Source organism: Rhodnius prolixus, unplaced genomic scaffold, assembly GCF_049639745.1.
Source record: "Rhodnius prolixus isolate KJV_2025 unplaced genomic scaffold, Rpr scaffold_17, whole genome shotgun sequence".
NCBI classification, from domain to species: Eukaryota; Metazoa; Arthropoda; class Insecta; order Hemiptera; family Reduviidae; genus Rhodnius; species Rhodnius prolixus.
In genome coordinates this window covers 2,315,677-2,335,770 of record NW_027411626.1, presented here as the reverse complement: position 1 = coordinate 2,335,770, position 20,094 = coordinate 2,315,677, and the positions used below count along the sequence as shown (strand labels likewise).

The 20,094-nt window shown below is 32.0% G+C and overlaps 2 protein-coding genes across 3 annotated transcripts; one reads left to right on the top strand and one right to left on the bottom strand.

Moving 5' to 3' along the window:
- Positions 1–1,712: 1,712 nt before the first annotated feature.
- Cpsf160 (cleavage and polyadenylation specificity factor subunit 1) lies at positions 1,713–14,563 on the bottom strand. Of its 2 annotated transcripts, none has more exons than XM_074139044.1 (26): positions 14,090–14,563; positions 13,788–14,002; positions 13,193–13,509; positions 12,864–13,114; positions 12,218–12,399; positions 11,981–12,143; positions 11,337–11,443; positions 11,075–11,248; positions 10,742–10,873; positions 9,781–9,888; positions 9,282–9,485; positions 9,071–9,195; positions 8,860–8,976; positions 8,160–8,353; positions 7,274–7,466; positions 7,088–7,184; positions 6,842–6,994; positions 6,390–6,575; positions 6,204–6,293; positions 5,345–5,503; positions 4,689–4,841; positions 4,434–4,610; positions 4,209–4,341; positions 2,455–2,595; positions 2,209–2,338; positions 1,713–2,070 (listed from the first exon to the last, which is right to left on the bottom strand). In XM_074139044.1, the coding sequence occupies exons 1-26, from the start codon at positions 14,256–14,258 to the stop codon at positions 1,884–1,886; spliced, it is 4,257 nt and encodes a 1,418-aa protein (XP_073995145.1). In that variant the 5' UTR covers positions 14,259–14,563; the 3' UTR covers positions 1,713–1,883. The 2 variants fall into 2 exon arrangements, with proteins under 2 accessions (XP_073995145.1, XP_073995146.1); XM_074139045.1 differs by having other exon boundaries at positions 7,274–7,460.
- Positions 14,564–14,754: 191 nt separating this feature from the next.
- Positions 14,755–17,532, top strand: eIF6 (eukaryotic translation initiation factor 6). The gene is made up of 6 exons (XM_074139059.1): positions 14,755–15,099; positions 16,220–16,305; positions 16,385–16,560; positions 16,642–16,818; positions 17,034–17,215; positions 17,299–17,532. Exons 1-6 carry the CDS (start codon positions 14,993–14,995, stop codon positions 17,306–17,308), a joined length of 738 nt encoding a protein of 245 aa, XP_073995160.1. The 5' UTR covers positions 14,755–14,992; the 3' UTR covers positions 17,309–17,532.
- Positions 17,533–20,094: the final 2,562 nt, after the last annotated feature.

Genomic DNA, 20,094 nt, shown 5'->3' with positions numbered 1-20,094 from the left:
ATTTCGTAAATTTCTGAGACTTGGAAAATATGCTCCGCTCTAATCAGTCTGTGTGGTAGTTCAATAATTTATCAAAAGAAATTAAATCAGTTCTGTATACGTCAAGGATTTAAGGGAAGAAAAGCATAATTCTGACAATCGATATCTATGAAATATGAACAAATGCTTTAAAGAAAGATACCAAGCACTATGTGTACGTTATGCCTAATTATAAAACCGTAAGTTTTAATGGTTTTTGTATATGAAATTTGAAAAATGTTCCTCGAAAAGATACATACATACATCTTCATTTTTGGAATATTAAATCTTGTACATTTTGAATAATTTTGTAACGTAAAAAAATAAATTGATGTTTTATTTTCATGGATTTTGTTTACTTTCAGATAACTAATTTTTTTTTTAAATACCTCTTACTGTAACTATCTTCGCTTATTATATTTGTTTGGTTAATTGATTAAGGTCATAGTTCAAAAGAAAAATGGCGATTGGAAATAAATAGTTGTGAAACCCTTTAATACCAAGCAGAATAGGTAATTTCCCCTCTATCCGGGAAAAAGACTTTGAAGGCCTTGAAGAAGTCGTCTTTAGGGAAAACCCTTTTCCATTAGGAAAGGAACCCTACAGAGGTTGCACATACGTATGTATGTAGGTTTCGGTATGCACTATGCCCTACACTCCGAAGCAAATTGAATCTTGCAAAGTAACATTAATGGATACTGAAAGCAATATTTAACTTTGAACACAATAATATTAAGCTTTGAACCCCAATTGTTTATGTTTGTGGGATAATCACTCTTCTTCGAAACTTTTTTTGTTTGCAGAAGAATTGGGTCAAGGTAAACACATAATTCTACAATTAAACCTTACTTCCTGGAAGCCTCTGCTGCCGGTAATGTAACTATTTACACCCATTTTTATCTGAATTTAGTTTTTTAGTAGGTCCCACTATAATTCTACTGTAATACTGTAAAATACAATAAGAAAATGTGTCAATTACTGAGTAAAAGAGAGTTAATAGAGTTAAGGCTCGTGGTGATTAGAGTTGAATCTTTTGTGATTTCCATGAATAAAAACCATTGAATTTTGATTACATCTTGTATGACTTCATTTGCTACGAGTTAGTTAATAGATTGGAGTTATTAAGATGTCCAGCAGTTTGATGTGCACCAGTTGCAATGGGCTGTAAAACCTAAGTAATGGTATCAATAGGTCTTAGTTATGAGTAAGTAGTAAGCGGCCGAATTATAAACATTATTAAGCGCTTTTAACTTTCTAGGATATTGGTTTTTCCAACGTAGACAACAATAGTTAACTACTTAGAGAAGGTGCAGAAGTTTCACTTTATTTATGACACCATCAAGAAAGATGCTGGGAAGAAATTTAACTTAAAACACTCGAAAATTTTACAGGTTATATGATACATATTAATTGATTAAGCAACAACAGCTGAGCATTGATGAAAATTCAAAACCGGTTTACGACGAACGAAATCAGCGAAATCATCCAGCACTGGGGACCTAACCACATTTTCAATGTTGTAAATGTGGTTTATTTTTAAAAGATCTACTTACTGAACTGAATGAATTATTTCAACATTTTTTCGTCGTGAGTGGATTGTTCCATTTTAAGACTTCTTACCAGTAATTTCTACTACTATTGGGTGACGTAGTATTGGGTGTGGGTATAGGATCACGCCGATCTGAACACATCTGTATTATATAAAACCTTTACTATACATTATTCCTTTTAATATAAAACAATATCACTATTTACAAGGAATGATTATAAAAAGTAAAAATAAATATGTATATATTTTTTTTACACAACCAAAAAAAAATAGAACTCCTCTAACCTCCACCCTCAAAACTCTAAAACATAAAATTTTAAAAATTTGCCGTGAGCATTTCAATGTGAAACATATCTTCTATGAGCTCCTCAACTTTGGTGCCAATTTTCTTTGCAATTTCAAAACGTTCACTATAAGAAAGCATAAGATATTGCCAGACCAATTCACCGTCTACAACGCCGCGAGCTGTGTTTCCAAGTAGTTTTTGAGCGCTTTTATACATCCTACAAAAAGAAAATATATATATAAATAAATTAAATACATTCCAGAAGGATATTGTACAATATATAGGATGTATCCAATTTACTTTTTTAGGATTTCACTCTCATAATAATAATTATTGGCTAAAAAAAAGTACTCACCTGAACGCTTTAGGATTTAATCCTGCAATATGCGGAATATAAGTAACTAAAAGATTTTGGCACATCAATAACCTTCTATATGTTTTCTCAGGAAGCGGAAGTAGGTATCCCATGGCTCCGTCTAAGGTGGCTGTGAATAAATTATTTCATGAATTAATAAATAATTATTTAAATTTGAAAATAATTCTTTAGATTTATTCGATTTTTGTTGTTGTTGTTGTTGTTGTTGTAGTAATATCGACTAACCATATACTGTAACTTGTCTTTTATCAGCATCAGTCAACGGTTTTCCATCTTTTTTCACCTCACTAGTTCTACATTTTATTCGAAAGAATGAGTTAATATGTTGACCAATATGGAAATCTCCTTTCCTAATTAATTTCTGTCCTATCAAACAGAACGAAAATCTTCGATTAAAAAAGATTAAATTTGAAATCATTTTAAAGGGTATTCAATAAATGTGTTATATTTTTGAGAAATGATGTACGTACAAAAAAAATGACTTAACAATACATTGCGACCTAAAATTTAGATTGGACTTAAAAAGCACTTAGCAAACAAAATTCCTCAACCAGAAGTACCACTTTAATATGAGATTTTTACTTTTTTGAATTTTTTTTTTTCAATAATAGTTCGCAACTATTTCGCTCAAAATATATTATTCACACACATCAAACTATTGTTGGTTCAAAACTTATTTTTGAAAAATAGTAATTGAAGTAAGAGAAAGTGGTGTGTGTGTTTAAATCAGATGTTTTTCTTATTAATTCTCAATTTCGATGCACAAATTGCAGTAAAAAAAAAAAAAATAACAAGTGTCTGAATTTACTACACCTGGTGACCATAAAAATATTAATCAAGTATATATCTTTAACATAAATAAATAATCTTTTAAAAAAAACATGTTCCTTTGAGTTGATCTTAGCCCTACAGAAATGTGGCACCCCCTAACGGCCCCCTTTGTAACTGTCCCGGAACAGGCCTGGTAGAAGGACCAATAATTTACTTTATTCTCTTGTTCTGTATAATATTAAATAAAGATTGTCTGTATAGCTATCAATTAAGCGTAGATCTCTTAGCAACAACGATGTATTTTTCACGTAATTTTCTTTCTTTTTTTTTTGGCATTGGCTTCCGCCATACAGCCAGCATCGTCTAGGTCAGTGATGGGCAAAGTACGGCCCGCTGGCCAACTCCGGCCCGCGAAAGTATTTAATCCGGCCCGCCGAGGGTCCATCGACATGGATAGTATATGGCCCGCTATAATTACGTTTTGACGGTGGAGAAGTATAAAGTAGATTCTACTTAGTAGAATAATAGATGCGTAACCTATAGGTGAAGCTAAACTAGCCGCGTAGTTACACAAGTGTGTAATGCTGTAATGTTTTTATAATATTATGATTAAAAGCTTTAACACAAAATGCATTTTTTCTATAATTCTGGCCCTCCTCTAGAATTTCTTAAACTTTGTGGCCCTCCCATTAAAAAAGTTTGCCCACCACTGGTCTAGGTGCTTATCACTAGAGTATCACTCACTCTCCATTCTTACTTATAAATACATTCGCTTAACACATTCATCCCTCTACTATATACAACTATTTACATACAAAACTTACAACTAATGGATGGATCAGTTACTCTATATTCCTGCCATCCTTATAGCTTAACCGAAATTAAAATCACCGTAATCCTTCTCTAATCATTTTCTTGCATTCATTCTAATCGGCTGTAACTTTTAAATACATTAATATTTCATTGCTAGCTCTGCTACAGATTTAAGCACATAGCTGTTGGTAGAGAATATTATGTCTTCGTAGCGAAAGGGTGCATCTAAAATACCTGTATAAGTCATCAAACATTCGTTTCCTTTCTACTATACATAACGTGGACATATCCATTATGTTTGAAATCCTCCTCCTCCTCATCGCAATCATTTTTGACGTAAACTTTTTCAAAAAAGTTAAATTGTTTTACAAATAAGAAAAACTACTAAATCCTACCTCCAAAACTTTCTCTAGCTTCTGGTTGGTACATGTATAGAACAACATTTTTCTCTCGATCTGATACAAGAAAACCAAGATTTGTATTGTCAATTAGGAAGTCAATGGCATAGGCTTCAGCTGCTCGAAAGTCCTTTAAAAAACAAAATGAAAAAAAGTTATGGGAACATTTTTTTAAATTTTTTTTTCTTTAAGATAGAATCTCAATAAAGAATTTCCTTTTACCCTGCTCACTAGGGACAATGTTCTATATTCCTCTTGAAACCTCAACAATGTTATCGATTTATATATGTCCGCTACAAGTATAAGCGATTTAATACTCAACAACTGATGAATATAAACTTGTGTATCGATGAAAGCCACTCCGACTAGATCATTGTCTTTTAATTGCCATATATAGATCTGTAAACGACAATCAAAATATTGATCAATTTTAAAAATAAATGAAACTTTTTTTTTTTTTTTTTCTTCCTAACTCACTTTCTGGCCGACTGCTGACACTAAAAACCCAAGAACGTGTGTTATCGCTGTAATTGGACCTTTTTGATCCTTATTATAAACCATTTTGATTCGATTTTTTGTCAAAGGTTGCCCAGGTTCTGGTACTACATCGATAATATCAAATAGCCATATCTGAAAAATATGTATTCAAATAAATTAGGATTCATTTCTATAAATATATTATCGTTTTTTGTAAAGCTCTTAGTGAGCTAGTCTCTATATTTAATTTATAAATATAAATTACATTTGCAGATTTAAAATATGGACCAGTTTTGGAAAAAATATATTTTTTTTTTTGTGGAAATTGGTTTTAAGGAGGCTGTAGTTTGAAGAGTATGATTGAAAGACACATGTGCAGCGATAACGTTTTTAGGAACAACTGCTATAAAAGAACGCACTTTACACTAAACAAACACGAAATAATGTACATGCTCTTGTTCTAGTTCGTTTAATTTAAACGTAGCTTCAAGCGTAATATGCAAAACAGATGAAGTCTGGGCAAAAATAGTGTTTTGTAACAATGCAAACAACACAATTTAACATAAACATACATGAATACAGCAACTATATTTATGTCGTCATAAAAGTTTTTTTGAATTCGAAATATATTTACAAATACAAGTAAACAAACTTACCCTACCACGGCTGGTAATATCTTCACTATAATTATAATTAGTACCCAGAGATATGTAACCTTTAAGACCGCTTCGTGTTCCTTCATACGCCAGACTTACATTTTTCAAACAGGTAACATGTTCCCAGTCATCCAATTCCATCTTTGTGTTAGGTATTACCTAAACAGAATTAATAGCTGTTTCTGTAATTATTCCATTTTTGGAAATAGTCTGAGGGCGTTCAACAAAATTAAAAAAAACTTTCTTAGCTAACAATCGTAAGTACTAGCTGAAAAAGGTCATTAAAGCTGTAATAATAATCAAACCATTTTCATTAAATGGCCGAATTTAATCGTTAATTGTTTCACATTTAAATCCATTAACTGTCGAAAAGTATCTAATAGATTCTGGCCAGAGTTCATAGAAAAAAAACAGACTCTTCATGACTTAATTTCAGTAACAAAAAAAAATGATAAAGCTAATTTATAGAACATACGAGAATTTAACTTAAATTGATAAACTAAAAAAGTGTTAAAGTTTTTGTTATAAAATTTCTGGAAAGAAACCACCGAGAGGAAGCACTATCTACAGGATATCGATGTATCGATGATGACGATGATCGATTCTGTCAATTTGATTAAATAATTCAATAATTCAGTTATTTCATGTACCAAGTTGGTTGACATATTTGAAATAAAATCTTTCGGTTTAATTGAGTTAAGTACCTAATAAAATGTATCTTCGCTTTTATTTTACTTTTATTGTATAAAAGAAATATTTGCAGTGGGGAGGCAATTTTTTTGTTTGGAAAGTAGGTTGCGGGCGAAAAAAAAGTTGGAAAATCTTTAAGTTAGAGTAACTACCACCAACTGAGGCTTACCTCCCAAGATACCGGTGAAAATAATGCTACACTAAATTTTTCAGCTATTGGAAATAGAAATCTATCATCTTTGTCCTCAACAGATAGTTCCTGAAACGAGAATTAATTTTTTTATTATTAAATACATCGAATATTCCAAATAATGGTAAGAACATATGTGCATAAATATATATTTTAACTTATTACCTTATCTTCACCATTAAATCGATAATATTCCCTCGTAGGTTCAGCTACACTTGTTACAATGCAATAAGTTTTACTCTCCAGATGATATGTTACGAAATGTACGGTACATCTTAAAGGCACCTTTCTAACTGGCCAAGCAGCATCATAAGATAAATGCGTCGGTAAAACACAGATTCTTAGTTCAGCCTGAAATAGATTGGTAATAGATTTGAAATTTTTTTCCAGAACAATTCGATTAAAGGGACTCTTGGGTGACGAGTAAGATGTACGATTCTGTGTGTTTAACACTAAAAAGGGGTTAAATACTCCGTGAAATACATCTGAGGCACTCCAGTGTCCGGACAGCGTTCTCTCGAGAACTGAAAGAGGTTACTAACGATTGAAAAAAAATCTAAGGTCACAGGCCCTTCACATATTTCGTAATAAAAATTTAATGTAATAAATCAACTTACCTTTTTATTAAAATAAAGAAATCCCTGAGGGCAATTTATATTATGAAAAGCAGCAAAACACATTACTGGCCCGTCTATGTACATTGGATGGGTTCTTAGTTCCCCACGCGAAGTTAAAAATATCCAATATGGATTAGCACCACACACGAACACCTGAAGAATAAGAAGAAGGTGTAGTAAAACATTATCTGGTGGATAATCATCCAGAAATTTAAGTGAAAATTTATAGCCTGCTAATCTACTTACACCATTATATCCAGAAATATTGCCAAAATATCTCAACTGATTCACTCTGATTTCATCTTCCAGATCTTCTAACTCTTCTTCATCTTCTTTAGCCAACCTTCAAGAAGAATTAAATTCTCTATAGAAGACATCATGTTTCTTTCTTAGTTAAATAGTAACAAAAAAAAATGCGACACTGTGACTTACTTTGGATTCGCTTCTTTCACCAATAGATTACCAATTTTAGCAAATCTCATGTTTAAACTAACATGGGGATATGAGTACGCTTGATAGATAACAACTTCATTTTCTACACGAAGGAAGAGTAATGGACGACTTCCATTATGTCCCAAACCGACCAGTAAAACTTCTTTAATAACATTTTCATGTTGAGCTGTAACTATTATTATATTTAAAATGTGGAACATTTTTATTGAAAACATTTAGAGCAAAAAAAAATAGGTAGGAACACTACCTCATATTTACTAATATTCTCGAAGACTAACAGATTTTCTTTAAAGTAAAATGTAACATTTAACAGAGAAATCTACCGGGCCCTTCCCCGAGAACTGTTCTAATACGATTTTGTTTAAAAGGATAAATAAATTAATATTATGTAATTTAGTTTTTCAAAAAAATAAATAATTACAAAACAGGAAACATTTAAAGAAAGTTAACCTTTTCTTGATTAAAGAGGTAAATCCTACTAAAAAAAATTTTCAACCCCGAATTTAGCAACACATTCAACTCTCCTTAATAGTAAACAAAAGACAGGACCGTACATTACACAATAATGATCCTTAATAGAAACTTTTCCCACTTCATCAAAAAGTAGCGTTAATCGATATTTTTTGAATCGAAAATGATTCAGATAAAAGTGTTTGAAAGTTCTTCATATGTTCAATTAGTAAACTACTGCGATTGTATCGTTTAATAATCGTTACGATTAATACATAAACAATTGATACATAACAAAATTAAATTAATATATGAATAACAATTTTTAGAAAATCGAAAGTACTTATCAGAGGCCCTCAAAACGAATATCTTATTTAATGTTGTAAGAAAATTTTTTAAAAACATAATTATTTACCTGTCTCTGAATGATTTTGCGCTAATGTTGGCGGTGCTGCCAAACTATCCGCCAGAATGTGATGTCCTAAGCCTACATTTGCAACGAGATATGATAATTTTAATTCTGGCAATGAGTAAATCTCCATGTGACCATTTTCACGTATAAAAACTGTCCAATAGGAAACTTTTGGATCTTGTATATGTCGGCGCCACCTGAAAAAGCGTAAGTTTAAACAATAATTATTTATTTTGGTACAAATATATTTCATTATTTTAATAGGGTCTTTTATTATTATTATGTTAAAGGTTCATTTGTTTCTTTATTGTGCCAGTTTTCGATTCTATGATCCTACTATTTTATTAAAACAGAATAACTTCACTTTAATGGAGTTCAGATTGTGATCATTTACACGGCCATTTGCACGGATAGGACATAGCAACCTAGTACCTAACTACCTGGGTGTCTAGGGATGTTCAACAAAGAGCCGGTAGCTCACAATCAGAGAACTAGGGACAATACGTCCTACAGACTCCTTTCCTATACTCGTATAGCCCTTCACGTTTCTGCAGCCCTTCCTAGCATTAACTATCTCAAGAGAGTGCATCAAATTCTCATACGAATATGATGATCGTATTTCTAAAATATTTTGAAAACACTGGGCCTGGTTCAAAATTTCTTCCGAGTTTTTTTTTTGTCCAAACAAATAATTATAATTTACCACATGGATTTTTTGTGCGCAAGAGATCCTACAGCCGGAAGTGGATTTGCTTCTTTCTTTATGTTTAACACACTGGACTCTCCATATAGTAGTTCTTCTTCGTCGTCAACAGTTTCTCTGTATTTAACAAAATAGTAATAAAATACATTTTTTTTTTTGTTTTAACTTATCATTTAAAAAAATAATATTAAAAATCAATTATAGAACTTACGTTTTGACCGAATCAATTAGAAAATTGGACGGTAAAGTATAGATTTCAGATTCTAATTCTTCCGCTGTACGAGTGAACATGCCACTAATATCACGATACATACATAAAGTGGTGATCTGAGGACGCTATGCAACAAATATAAACATGTATAAAATTATATATAATACAATTTATATGAAATTTATAATAAAATAATCTTAAAAAAACTTACTAAAGGTACTTTTGGTTTTGAAACAACTAACTTTCCACCAGTTCGCATTTCTTTAAATGTTAAAAGAATTAACTGGCCATCTCCAGTAAGGCACATAATAAATGGATCGGCGGATGCTGCAGATACCAATGGTGAACCAAGATCTAATGGTAAGTGTTGGATCTGTTCAGTTCCTTGTAATAACCTTACTCCCATCGTGGATACCTAAATGTGAATAAATTAATAATAATAATAATAATACTGTAAATAGGGAAGGGATGAATTCCCTCGCGGAGGTCACGGGTTAGAATCCAGCTGCTGACCCTTAGATTTTCTCTTCCTAGGAGCTTCTAACAGCTCACTGTCCGGAGATGGACAGTGTTGTCTGTAACGAGAGAACACTGTCCGGAGGCCGGCAGTGCACTGAAAAAAGCTCCGGGCGCCAGTAACCTTAGATGTTGGCGCGCCTTAAATCATTAAAAAAATAAATAAATAATAATAAAATCTGAATTAAATTTACCTGTACAATAAATTTATTGCCTCCTACATTTCCGGCGTATATCGTAGGACCATGAGTATTGAACCCTGAATGATCTAGTTCATTGATTTCTCTACCGGTCTGCAAAATCTATGAAAAAATAATAATTTATTAAATCTAGACATTTTTTAAACGCTCTATTTGCAAATTTAACTTCTTTGTAAATGATCTACGAAAACTGACGAACTACAATTTTTTTTTTTTTAAGATCATTGGATACACATGCTTGTCCCATTAAGGTTATGTATTGTAACCGAAATATCCCCCCAGATAGCATAGGCTGCAATAGTCCGCTACATTGTATTACAATTTTAAACTAGATGACTTTCTAACTGACTGTTGGAATGCAATATTACAATAACAGTTTACTGTCAATAATAAAACTGATTATTCGGATATTGACTCTTCCTGGCCTGTATAGTGCATCATTTGGGTAAATCATAACATTTCCTTCTATCGCCTTTTACTCTACTTTTTTACTCTCCGCATCTAATTCACATATATTCCTTGAGTGGGTTTAAGCATTATTTTGTACATACAGTCTTCGTGAAATTTTAAGTTGTAATAACTGATGTAAGTACTTCCAAGTTAAGGTTTATTTCCATTTTCTTTTTCTAGTTTCGTTTTGGTATCTACTTTTTTTTCCGTCAGTAAAAGTGTTCGTTTCAGTTTCGTTTCAATCTTAGAGAAAGAGTTTTTTTCGGCTGCATTTTCCTTTTATAGGACACCACCCTTCTCACGCGATCCCATCTGAGACCACTCTTAAGAGTACTTTGTTTGGAGGAAGCTAAGACTACCGTTCTCGAATTGCCTCGGCTGTCTGGCGTCTTAGAAACTCTCGTTCCTAAAGAGCAGAGCCAAAAGGTCTGCACTCTCGTAGCAGGTGACTTTATTTAACAGTTTTATTAAAAAAAAAAGAAAAAAAAAGTGGCTCACAACTGACCATTGTTGAATCCCTCTGTGTTAAAATCATAAAGGCATGCGTGATCTCTTGACTGTCTCCAATAAATTCATGCTTACTTCCAATTACCGTCCACATATCAAGACATCCAGGTAATTCGAATGTAGTCGCTACCTAAGGAAATAAAAAAACCAAAAATATCTCATTTTCGGAAGGCAGTGATGGAAGAAGTGAGAAAGAAGATCGTTCAACAAAGGGTGACTGTAAGAGCTCTTCATATCGGTCCCTAAAGTAAATTCTTGCTCATATATTTGGATGAAGATTAAATTTTAAGGAATCAATTTGACAAGAAGAGCAAGTGAAATTTAAGAATACCTGTGGTCTGATAGATCTTTGTAAAACGCACAGAGCACCATTCTTTCCATAACCAGCACTGGTAACTAATTCTATGTCAGGATTTGGATCGTTATTGAATTCTTCTGAAAGGAATGCTGGCTCTCCCATGGACACGTTGCCGCAAGGGCCGATATTCAACAAACTGTCACAAACCTAAGGCATTTTGAAATATGATGCTGTTATCAATTCAAAGAAAAAAAGAGAAAAAAAAATTATTAAAAACATAAGATATGTAAGAAACCTCAAAAGAGTATGAAGATAATTGTATAGAAGTCTGAATCTCATCTCCATACACTTCAAGTTCATCTTCGTCTCGAATTTCGGTCACATCACAGGCCATGCAATCACCTAGAACACAGACTGGATTAGTTAGAATACAGGGTGCGTCCTAGGACCCAGGCTTTGCAGCCAAAAGACACTTTACTGTGCCGAACCAATTTAAAGGAGAAACCTTTCCTTTTTTACAATACAGTACAACCTGGATTAACCGGGCTGACCTCCGGCTATACCCACCCCGGAAAACTGAAATCCCGGCTAAACCGAATACACAGTATTTACATAGTAATACATTACTGTTTCGTCCCAGAGATCAACTCCTATCTTAGACGGCAATCCTTTTATCGGAAGACAAAAAATTTTCCTGTCGCAACCGAAAATTAACTTTTGTTTCGACGCCGATCCAGGTGTTCTTATGATGACTGTATTTAGGGTTTTTCACACTAAGCTGGTATCCAAGAGTAAATAAGTCTCATTTTACAATATAATTATTGCACAAGCGGCATCCTATACTTTGATGAAAATGCCAATAAGAACGCCAAGTTGCGGGGGAAATTGAGGGTCCATTTTTTTTTTCTCTGCAAATTAATAACACAATAATTAACTAACCAAGAGTATCCAGTCTTTTCTTTTTTGGAGGCGGTTGGCACAAATCAATGACAACTGTAGCAAAAGGTTTTATATCTCCTTGGTCCTTTTCAGACAGTTTCAACAACAGGGAATTTCCTAATCTTGATCCTAAGAAAAGGAAATTATCCTCACACAGACACATCTGAAATATAAAGAAGTTGTTGGTAAAATGAAATGGTCAAAAATAATTAAACTAATTCATAAAGTGGAACTTACCGAAGTTGTAAGCACGCTAGCCGCGGATTTTTGAAAATGAAAACTTCGAACACTTCTCATACTATCCGCGTGTAAGGTAAGTACATAAAGTTCGCCACCTTTCAGCGACAATACTAAACGATCATGGCTGAGGAAACACACTTGTGCACCTTCTAAACTGATTTTTACGCCTTCCTGTACCTCTGTAGAAAAGAAAAAGAAAGATTTCTTAAAAAAAAAAAAAAGTTATCATGGTTATTTCCTTTCCGCTTCTGGTAACATTAATACGTCGGAAACGTGCATAAAAAAAAATCCGTTTTAATAACAGATTGTTATCTTAAGAACAAGAACTGCATGATCAAAACAAACTGAATAAACGTCAATCAAGTAATTTGAATAGTTTACACTTAAATACTTCGATAAAATTCTTCCAGAGTAATAAGTGCACATTTAAATAAATATCGGGTCATGCTGGCATTAAATTACCGCCTATATGGTCAGAAATGCAATTGTCAAACCTATCCTAATAATAATAATGCCACCGCACATCCCATTATGGGTTTTGAAGACAGTACGAAAAACTCTAGAAGACATCACCAAACACGATAAGAGACTCTATTCTATTAGAAAATTCAGGCTCATGCAATGAAAAAAAACATGTACTCACTCAGAGGAAATCCAGTACTAATTTCTGTTATTGAATTCAGACTAACTCCATACGGTGGAACACTCTGATTTAAATAAATTAGAGCATTATTCGACAGTACTAATGTTCCAGCTAGAGGTTTAGCAACTGGTACTAATTTGGAGCAATCCATTGGTAGGTTATTTACCGACCAGATTACTGGATGAACTTTTTGATCCATGTTTAAAGAGATGGCAACCATACAGCATGTATCTCTTCGTACTGCTATTCTCCTACAGTTAAAATTCACATTAAAATTTAGTAAACTTGTAAAAAAATAAAATTAAAATAAATAAATAAAAAAAACTAACCCAGGAAACGTTTGCATCGGTTCGAACAGTATTAGAAGAGTTGGTTCATTATAGCCGTGTAGAAATTGTACATCTATAACATTCTCCATTTTCTCCTCAACTTCCTTGAGCACAATCATATAAGACGTAAGCACAGGTGGACGATTTGATTGAGGCACAGGTACTGGATCCGAAGGAGGTATAGTTGGATCATCGATTGGATTTTCTCTTCTAAATGGAAGCACTACTAATTTTCTACCATAAATTAGCATTACTGCACATCTTCCCTCGGGATCCACCCTGATGACTGGAATGTTAAAGTGTTGCGTCCAACCGCCCTAGAAAATAAAAAAATTTTTGCAGGTATAAAAATGTCGCAGGCCTAAGATAATGGATGTGACATTTGGGGAAAACTTTGTTCTTCAATTTCAAATTTCTTAAAATTTACATTTACTAAGAACATAAAATATTTTTAAAAAGAACTGAACTGACTTTCAATTTTAAGGAATTTCTAATAGATTCCTGAGAAGAAATTCACCTTACGTTCCTACGAATTTAGATTCACATTGAAAAAATACATAATATATTAAGAAAAAAAAAAAAAAATAGGAACTACCTGCATCTCTTCTTCTTCAAAATAATGCATAGATATTGTATGCAGTGAATTTGTGTCTAAATCATATTCTACAACGCTCATCTTAGCATCTTTAAAACTTAATAATAATGAATCCCTTTGCGATCCAATGAAACTGACACTTTGCATTGACATTATATTGCCAAATAAATAATACGAAGCCACACATTCTAATCGCATTTTTGGTGGATTTTTGTCTAAAAAACGAAACAAATTTTAAATAACACAAAAACACAAATTTTTAAATAATACAAAATAACCAAATATAATGTCACACAAAGTACCTGAATAAAGATGTTTCTTAGTATTGTCTATATCTGGCATAAACCTGTAAACTCTAATAAGATTTGCGCCAGCTATTACCAGTGATTTTTCCAAACGGTTGAAAAAATAGCAAGTTAATGCATGTTCAACTCCTGTTGGAGGATGTGTCAATTTCGAAATAGAAAACATCTTTCTGTTTATTTGGAAAAATGAAAAAAAAAAAATAGTTAAAAAGTTCTCAAAATAAAGTAAAAAAAGAAATGGGGAAAAACTAAATCATGTTCTTCTGTATTGTCAAGGAATTTTTTTTGACCCTATCTTAATCTTCATTATTTTAAGGAACACTAGGATAAGGATTAAACACTAAAAATAATAAACCACTTTTCATGTTATTCCCAATAAACACTATTTGAAGGTATTTATTTGAATTACATGTACGTTAAGTACCATTAGCTTCAACCCTCGTCTGTTTACGGCGAGGTAAGGTTAATTTTGGTTATATCTCAAACAATTTGAATATTAGAAAATGAAATTAAAATAAGAATAATCATGCTATATTAAAAAGAAATAAACGTAAACTCGTTGATTTAGGCAAATTAGTGAAATTACAATAATTTTTCATAAGATAAAATTCTATATACAAATTTTTTTATAACTGTCAATTGTCACAGTGTGACCTAAGACGATTTTATAAAATCAAAATTAATTATGAGTGATTAAGTATTCAAGTTACACAAAAAAAAAAGAAGAGGATATTATCAAAATTATTTTAACTTAACAAGCCATAAGTTTATACGTTCAGTCTGATGTTTGTTACCTTTTGCTAAACGGTTATCCTTCAAAGAAGAACTTAAATTGTTGATAATCCCCGGTGCACGTGTTTCTTTGAAGTTTACAGTTGAAGAAGCTTTTGTAATTGTATTATGGCCGTGCGTGTACAATTTGAGAATAACAATGAAGTTGGAGTATTTAGTAAATTAACTAATTCTTATTGTCTTGTAGCTATTGGTGGCTCAGAAAACTTTTACAGGTATTTTTTTTAAAAGATCTTTATTTAAGTTATAAATTTAAAGCTTTTATGGAGAGTAGATGATCAAAAAATGATGATATGAATGAAGTTTCAAAAGAAACGATTGAATTTAATGCATTACCTTTTAAATGTTAATCTACACAGAAGCAGGAAAAGAGGGCAATAATTAACGCTGTTATTGTATCATCTTATGTAATACCGATATTTTGTGTTATCTAAATTTTTCTTTCATTTATGGTACTTTGTTAAACTTATTAGCATCTTTAATGCAGTTACACTTTTTGCTAATTATTTGTTAGAAATGTTATATAAGAAATAATTATTTTTAAAAAATGTGATGATGGGTGCTAAGTAGTGCTTTGCACAATTGTAATGGTATCCTAATTCAACAGTCTGGAGCACTTTACCTCATGTTCTGAGAAGCTGTCCCAATTCTCAATTAATCTGAAGGGGGTAAGCCCTCTGACTCCCTACTGAGTTTTACTACGAACTAAACAATGCTCCAACTGAAATCAATCCAACTTTCATTAGCTCGCAACACTTTTACTTCTTACCGTTCTAAGAGATAGTTTTTACAAGGTAAAGATGAAGATATAGTCCAAAGATATTCTTCGGTCACTTAAATCTACGAAAAATTGCTGTAAAAACATACTTTACTCCTCGTTTGGGCCCTACCGTGGAAATATTGGCTGAAATCATTCAACCGGCATCGACTTTTCTTTTATTTTCAGTCTCAGGAACAGTTTTCTTTAAATGTATATTGTGGGAATTTGCATGAGGGCGTTTCAATGATTTTTGAAACTCATAAAAATATTTTTTTTTGAAGAGTTCTTTAGAAACCTCCACCACATTCACATCTAACATGATATGTATAGACGGGGCATTAAAAGCATTGCTAGAATTTCGATTTTAAAGAAGTCGATTAATCGAAAGTATTTCTGCAGAATATATGAGATTTTTTTTTTTGGAAATTACTTTAACTTCAAGATATTTGTTAAACATGTTATTTTTATTGTAAAAGTAATAACTGTAATTTTTTGTGGGGCCCAGATAACTTAAAAAAGTAATGCGCACAAAATTAGAAAAAAAATTACTTAATAATTGTATAATATTATTACAGTGTATTTGAAGCAGAACTGTCAGAAACTATCCCAGTTATACACGCTTCTTTGGCAGGATGTAGAATAATAGGCCGAATGTGTGTCGGTAAGTTCGAAATTTTATCTTGTTTCCTGGTTTTCCCGTTTTATCAGGTGTACAATGATTTTTTTAATTATAATTTAAGGGAACAGACATGGTCTGTTGGTACCGAACTCAACAACAGATACAGAACTACAACATTTAAGAAATTCCTTGCCAGATTCAGTAAAATTACAACGTGTAGAAGAAAGACTATCGGCTTTAGGAAATGTGATCACATGTAATGATTATGTAGCTTTAGTACATCCAGATTTAGACAGGGTAATCTTTCTTTTGATATTTGTTTAGTCTTTTTGTAGTTTTAAAAATCATTAATTTGTGTTTTTCTTTTTAAAAAAACAGGAAACTGAAGAAATCTTATCAGATGTATTGAAAGTTGAAGTTTTTAGGCAAACGGTAGCTTCTAATGTTTTAGTTGGGTCTTATTGTGTGTTATCGAATCAAGGTGGACTACTACATCCTCATACCTCTGTTCAAGATCAAGATGAACTATCATCACTGTTGCAAGTCCCACTAGCTGTAAGCACTTTTCTTCTTTTTTTTAGTCTAAAATATCCACTGTATTGAGAAGCCGGAATTACGTACTATGTATTGTTAATAGCGTAGAATTGTAAATAGTTCGCTAAAAATTTATTGTTTATAAACATTCATTATTTGTTCTTTACAAATGTGATGAGGGGTTAAGAGGAAGTCATATGAGTGGTTTTTCTTAAAAAAAACTTTTTTGTAATCAGGCTGGCACAATTAATCGTGGTTCAGAGGTGATTGCCGCTGGAATGGTGGTCAACGATTGGGCAGCATTTTGCGGTATGGACACTACGTCCACTGAGATTTCTGTAGTTGAAAGTGTTTTCAAATTGAACGAAGCTCAACCAACGGCGATTACATCTTCAATGCGTGCTTCATTGATTGACAGGTAAATATTGTTTGTTGGTAATAAATTTTCTTTTAAATTGTAACTGGAATCGCTAATTTTTATCTTTCAAATTCATTTTTCAGTATGGCGTAAAAAACTTAACTCTTCAAATGAACGTGATCTATCGGAAGCTTGGCTTCTTCAACTTATAATTGTAAACTTTGAACTTATTGGCCAGATTGAGATATTGTAAATAATTTATCTATTTTTTTTTTTTAATTATACATATTATTTAAAAATGCTCTTTTTTTCTTATTTACCATGTAATTATTACTTGAAGATGTGAATATAGTTCTTAATCTGTGATTTCTAAAGTATACCAGATGTTTTTGTTTTAACTACCTATTTAAAAAGAAAAAAATTAATATTCTTATATTTACAAGAATTGTTTTCGAAAGAATCAATTTGTGTTATATTTTCATTGGAATTAGGAAAAAAATAATACTTACCAAAATCAATTTGATAAAATTGATTTACATAAATTTTCTTTTTGAACAGCTGTGTACCTTGTAAAAAACAGGCCTACGTTTCATGCTGTGTAACATTTTCTTGCAACTCGGGAGGGACGAAATTAGTTTTAAAAATCTATTTGCAAACTGGAGTATAACTAAATAATTTATTTTAATCAATTGTCCTTATTTATGGGATATATATATTTTTAATATATTTAAGGCGCATCAACATCTCAGGTTATTGGCGCCCGGAGCTTTTTTCAGTGCACTGCTGGTCTCCGGACAGTGTTCTCTCGTTACAGAAAACACTGTCCATCACGCTGTAAGAAGCTCCTATTTGTAAAAAAATAAATGTAAAATACAGTATTGACTAAAAACGTTTGCCAGTATTAAAACTGACCGGTAGGTTGTTTTGATCGTCAGAAAGTGCATGAAAAAGCGTAAAGTTAAAAAACACCCAACTTTGACAATTTTTTTCTATTTTCCTATAAAAGATAAAATTCCCAAATTTTCTTTAAAATAAAGGGCAAACCCTCCTTTATAGCTGTAATTTTTGTTTTTTTGCAACAACCCAGATCTAATAGGTTTCGAGAAAAAAGATGCCGAAAATGAGCAAAAACCGCTTTTTCAAAAAAATGTTCTTATTCTTGTTCTTCTTCTTTAAATTGAGAAATGAATTTAGATAAGAGTGGAATTTCATATTCATTTATCTTATAATCGATAAATTTTTTGAACAATTAAACATTACAATCGACTTGAATCATTGCTACCTCAGTTGTCTCCGCTTAAACAATTCAATGCAATATAGATTATTTTTTTACATAAGTTTAGTCTTTTCCTGAAAATATCGATATATGTTATAGTCCGATAATAGACGCACCTTGTATGATCGATCACATGAACAATAAAAGAAAAAAAACCTCCTGTTGACGTATATCTTCCCACATTAAGCGTTTTTTTTAAAGATGCTGTGCTTGGGGGGAAAGGGTCCATTTCATGTTGAAAAATTGAAATTTAAGAACATTATAAGAGTAAAATGTATTAATTTTTTTTAACATATATTTTAAACGAACATATTTTTATTTTCTATTTTTTTAACAAATACATAATTGCTCTCTTTACTTTTTTACAGATCTAATATTTCATTGGCTAAAAAAAAATCAAATAACAAACTGTACATAACGATATTCTACATAAACAATTTTCCACACGCTAAGAAAATTTTTCCAATAAAAACTGCAAATTAAGAAAGAAAAATTTGTAGTTTTCAGTCTTAGGGTGGGAGGAGAAAGAAAATGCAATTTTCAACAATAATTATTTACATTAACTTTTTTTTTTTTTAAAGAAAAACGCTAATTTTTTTTTCTCATTTTTATTTTCAATAAATTAAAAACACAGCCTAATAGGAATTTCCACAATCTACAAAATTTAAAGGATTTCTACTTAATTTTGTTTAGAACATTTTTAAAATACACTCGGGTGAAAAGTTAAAGGAATACTACCTTGTGTAGAATTTATAACTTTAATAAATTAGTTAGCTATAATTATTCACTCCTGAGATATAATACTATTTCTTTATCTTGAGACCATTATAGTCTCAGTTATTTACAAAATGAGTTTAATACCTGATGATTATGACTAAGTGGAATGGATGCTGGAAAAAGTTATGTGTGGTTTTTCCTGTTAAGGAGGAAAGTATTCCTCTATCAAAATACGTCTACAGCGGCTTCTGTTGGTTTTATAAGTGAGACACTCCAAGGCCAGACCAAGAAACTACTTTCCTAAGTTTTCGAGGAGAAGTTCTAGAAAGAGAACAGTTAGGGATAATCAACAACACTCCCTCCCTACTCGTACCCTATTTTGCCAGATATTCTGAAGAAGTCTTCCAAGATTCAACGAAACTTGGATGATACTAGGTATGATATATTGCTTTGCTCAACTAAAAAAAAAAAATCACCTAGTATTTTAGTTTCTCTTCCCTCAGGAAGAGCGAGTAGCCGACAGTTTCAAGATAATCACTCCCTGATGTCAATCCACCCCACATTTAAGGATGCTTTCCCCAGATCGGGGATGAAATACAAATTAAAACGAAGGCTTTTCTGGGTAATTGTGCTTCCCAAGCTAAGTATATAAAAAAACCCACAAAGTAACTGCAGAAAATCTGGTTAAAGCAGCAAAGGTTCTTCAAGGTTACTAAATACTCTATGGATGCTTCATAAGAGTTCTAATAGGCGAGGTAACTCTATAAAAAGAAGCTGATCTTAAGTACAAGGAAACTTGTCCGTTAACCTTGAAATTTTCATACAGCTTTCCAGAATAGCATGATGCTTGGACAATATACGGAGAAGTAGGTTTTTCCCCACATGAATTCCCAATCTTATCTTCACAAAACCTCCCTTGATTGACAAGGAAGGATTTCTAGCAGAA

Coding starts and splice junctions, on each gene's coding strand:
- eIF6 (XM_074139059.1), top strand. CDS start 14,993: ATGGCCGTGCGTGTACAATTTGAGAATAACAATGAAGTTGGAGTATTT. Junction 15,100..16,219: donor GGCTCAGAAAACTTTTACAG/GTATTTTTTTTA, acceptor ATATTATTACAG/TGTATTTGAAGCAGAACTGT. Junction 16,819..17,033: donor TGTTGCAAGTCCCACTAGCT/GTAAGCACTTTT, acceptor TTTTGTAATCAG/GCTGGCACAATTAATCGTGG.
- Cpsf160 (XM_074139044.1), bottom strand. CDS start 14,258: ATGTTTTCTATTTCGAAATTGACACATCCTCCAACAGGAGTTGAACAT. Junction 12,400..12,863: donor TAGTACTGGATTTCCTCTGA/GTGAGTACATGT, acceptor TCTTTTCTACAG/AGGTACAGGAAGGCGTAAAA. Junction 2,339..2,454: donor AAGACAAGTTACAGTATATG/GTTAGTCGATAT, acceptor ATTTATTCACAG/CCACCTTAGACGGAGCCATG.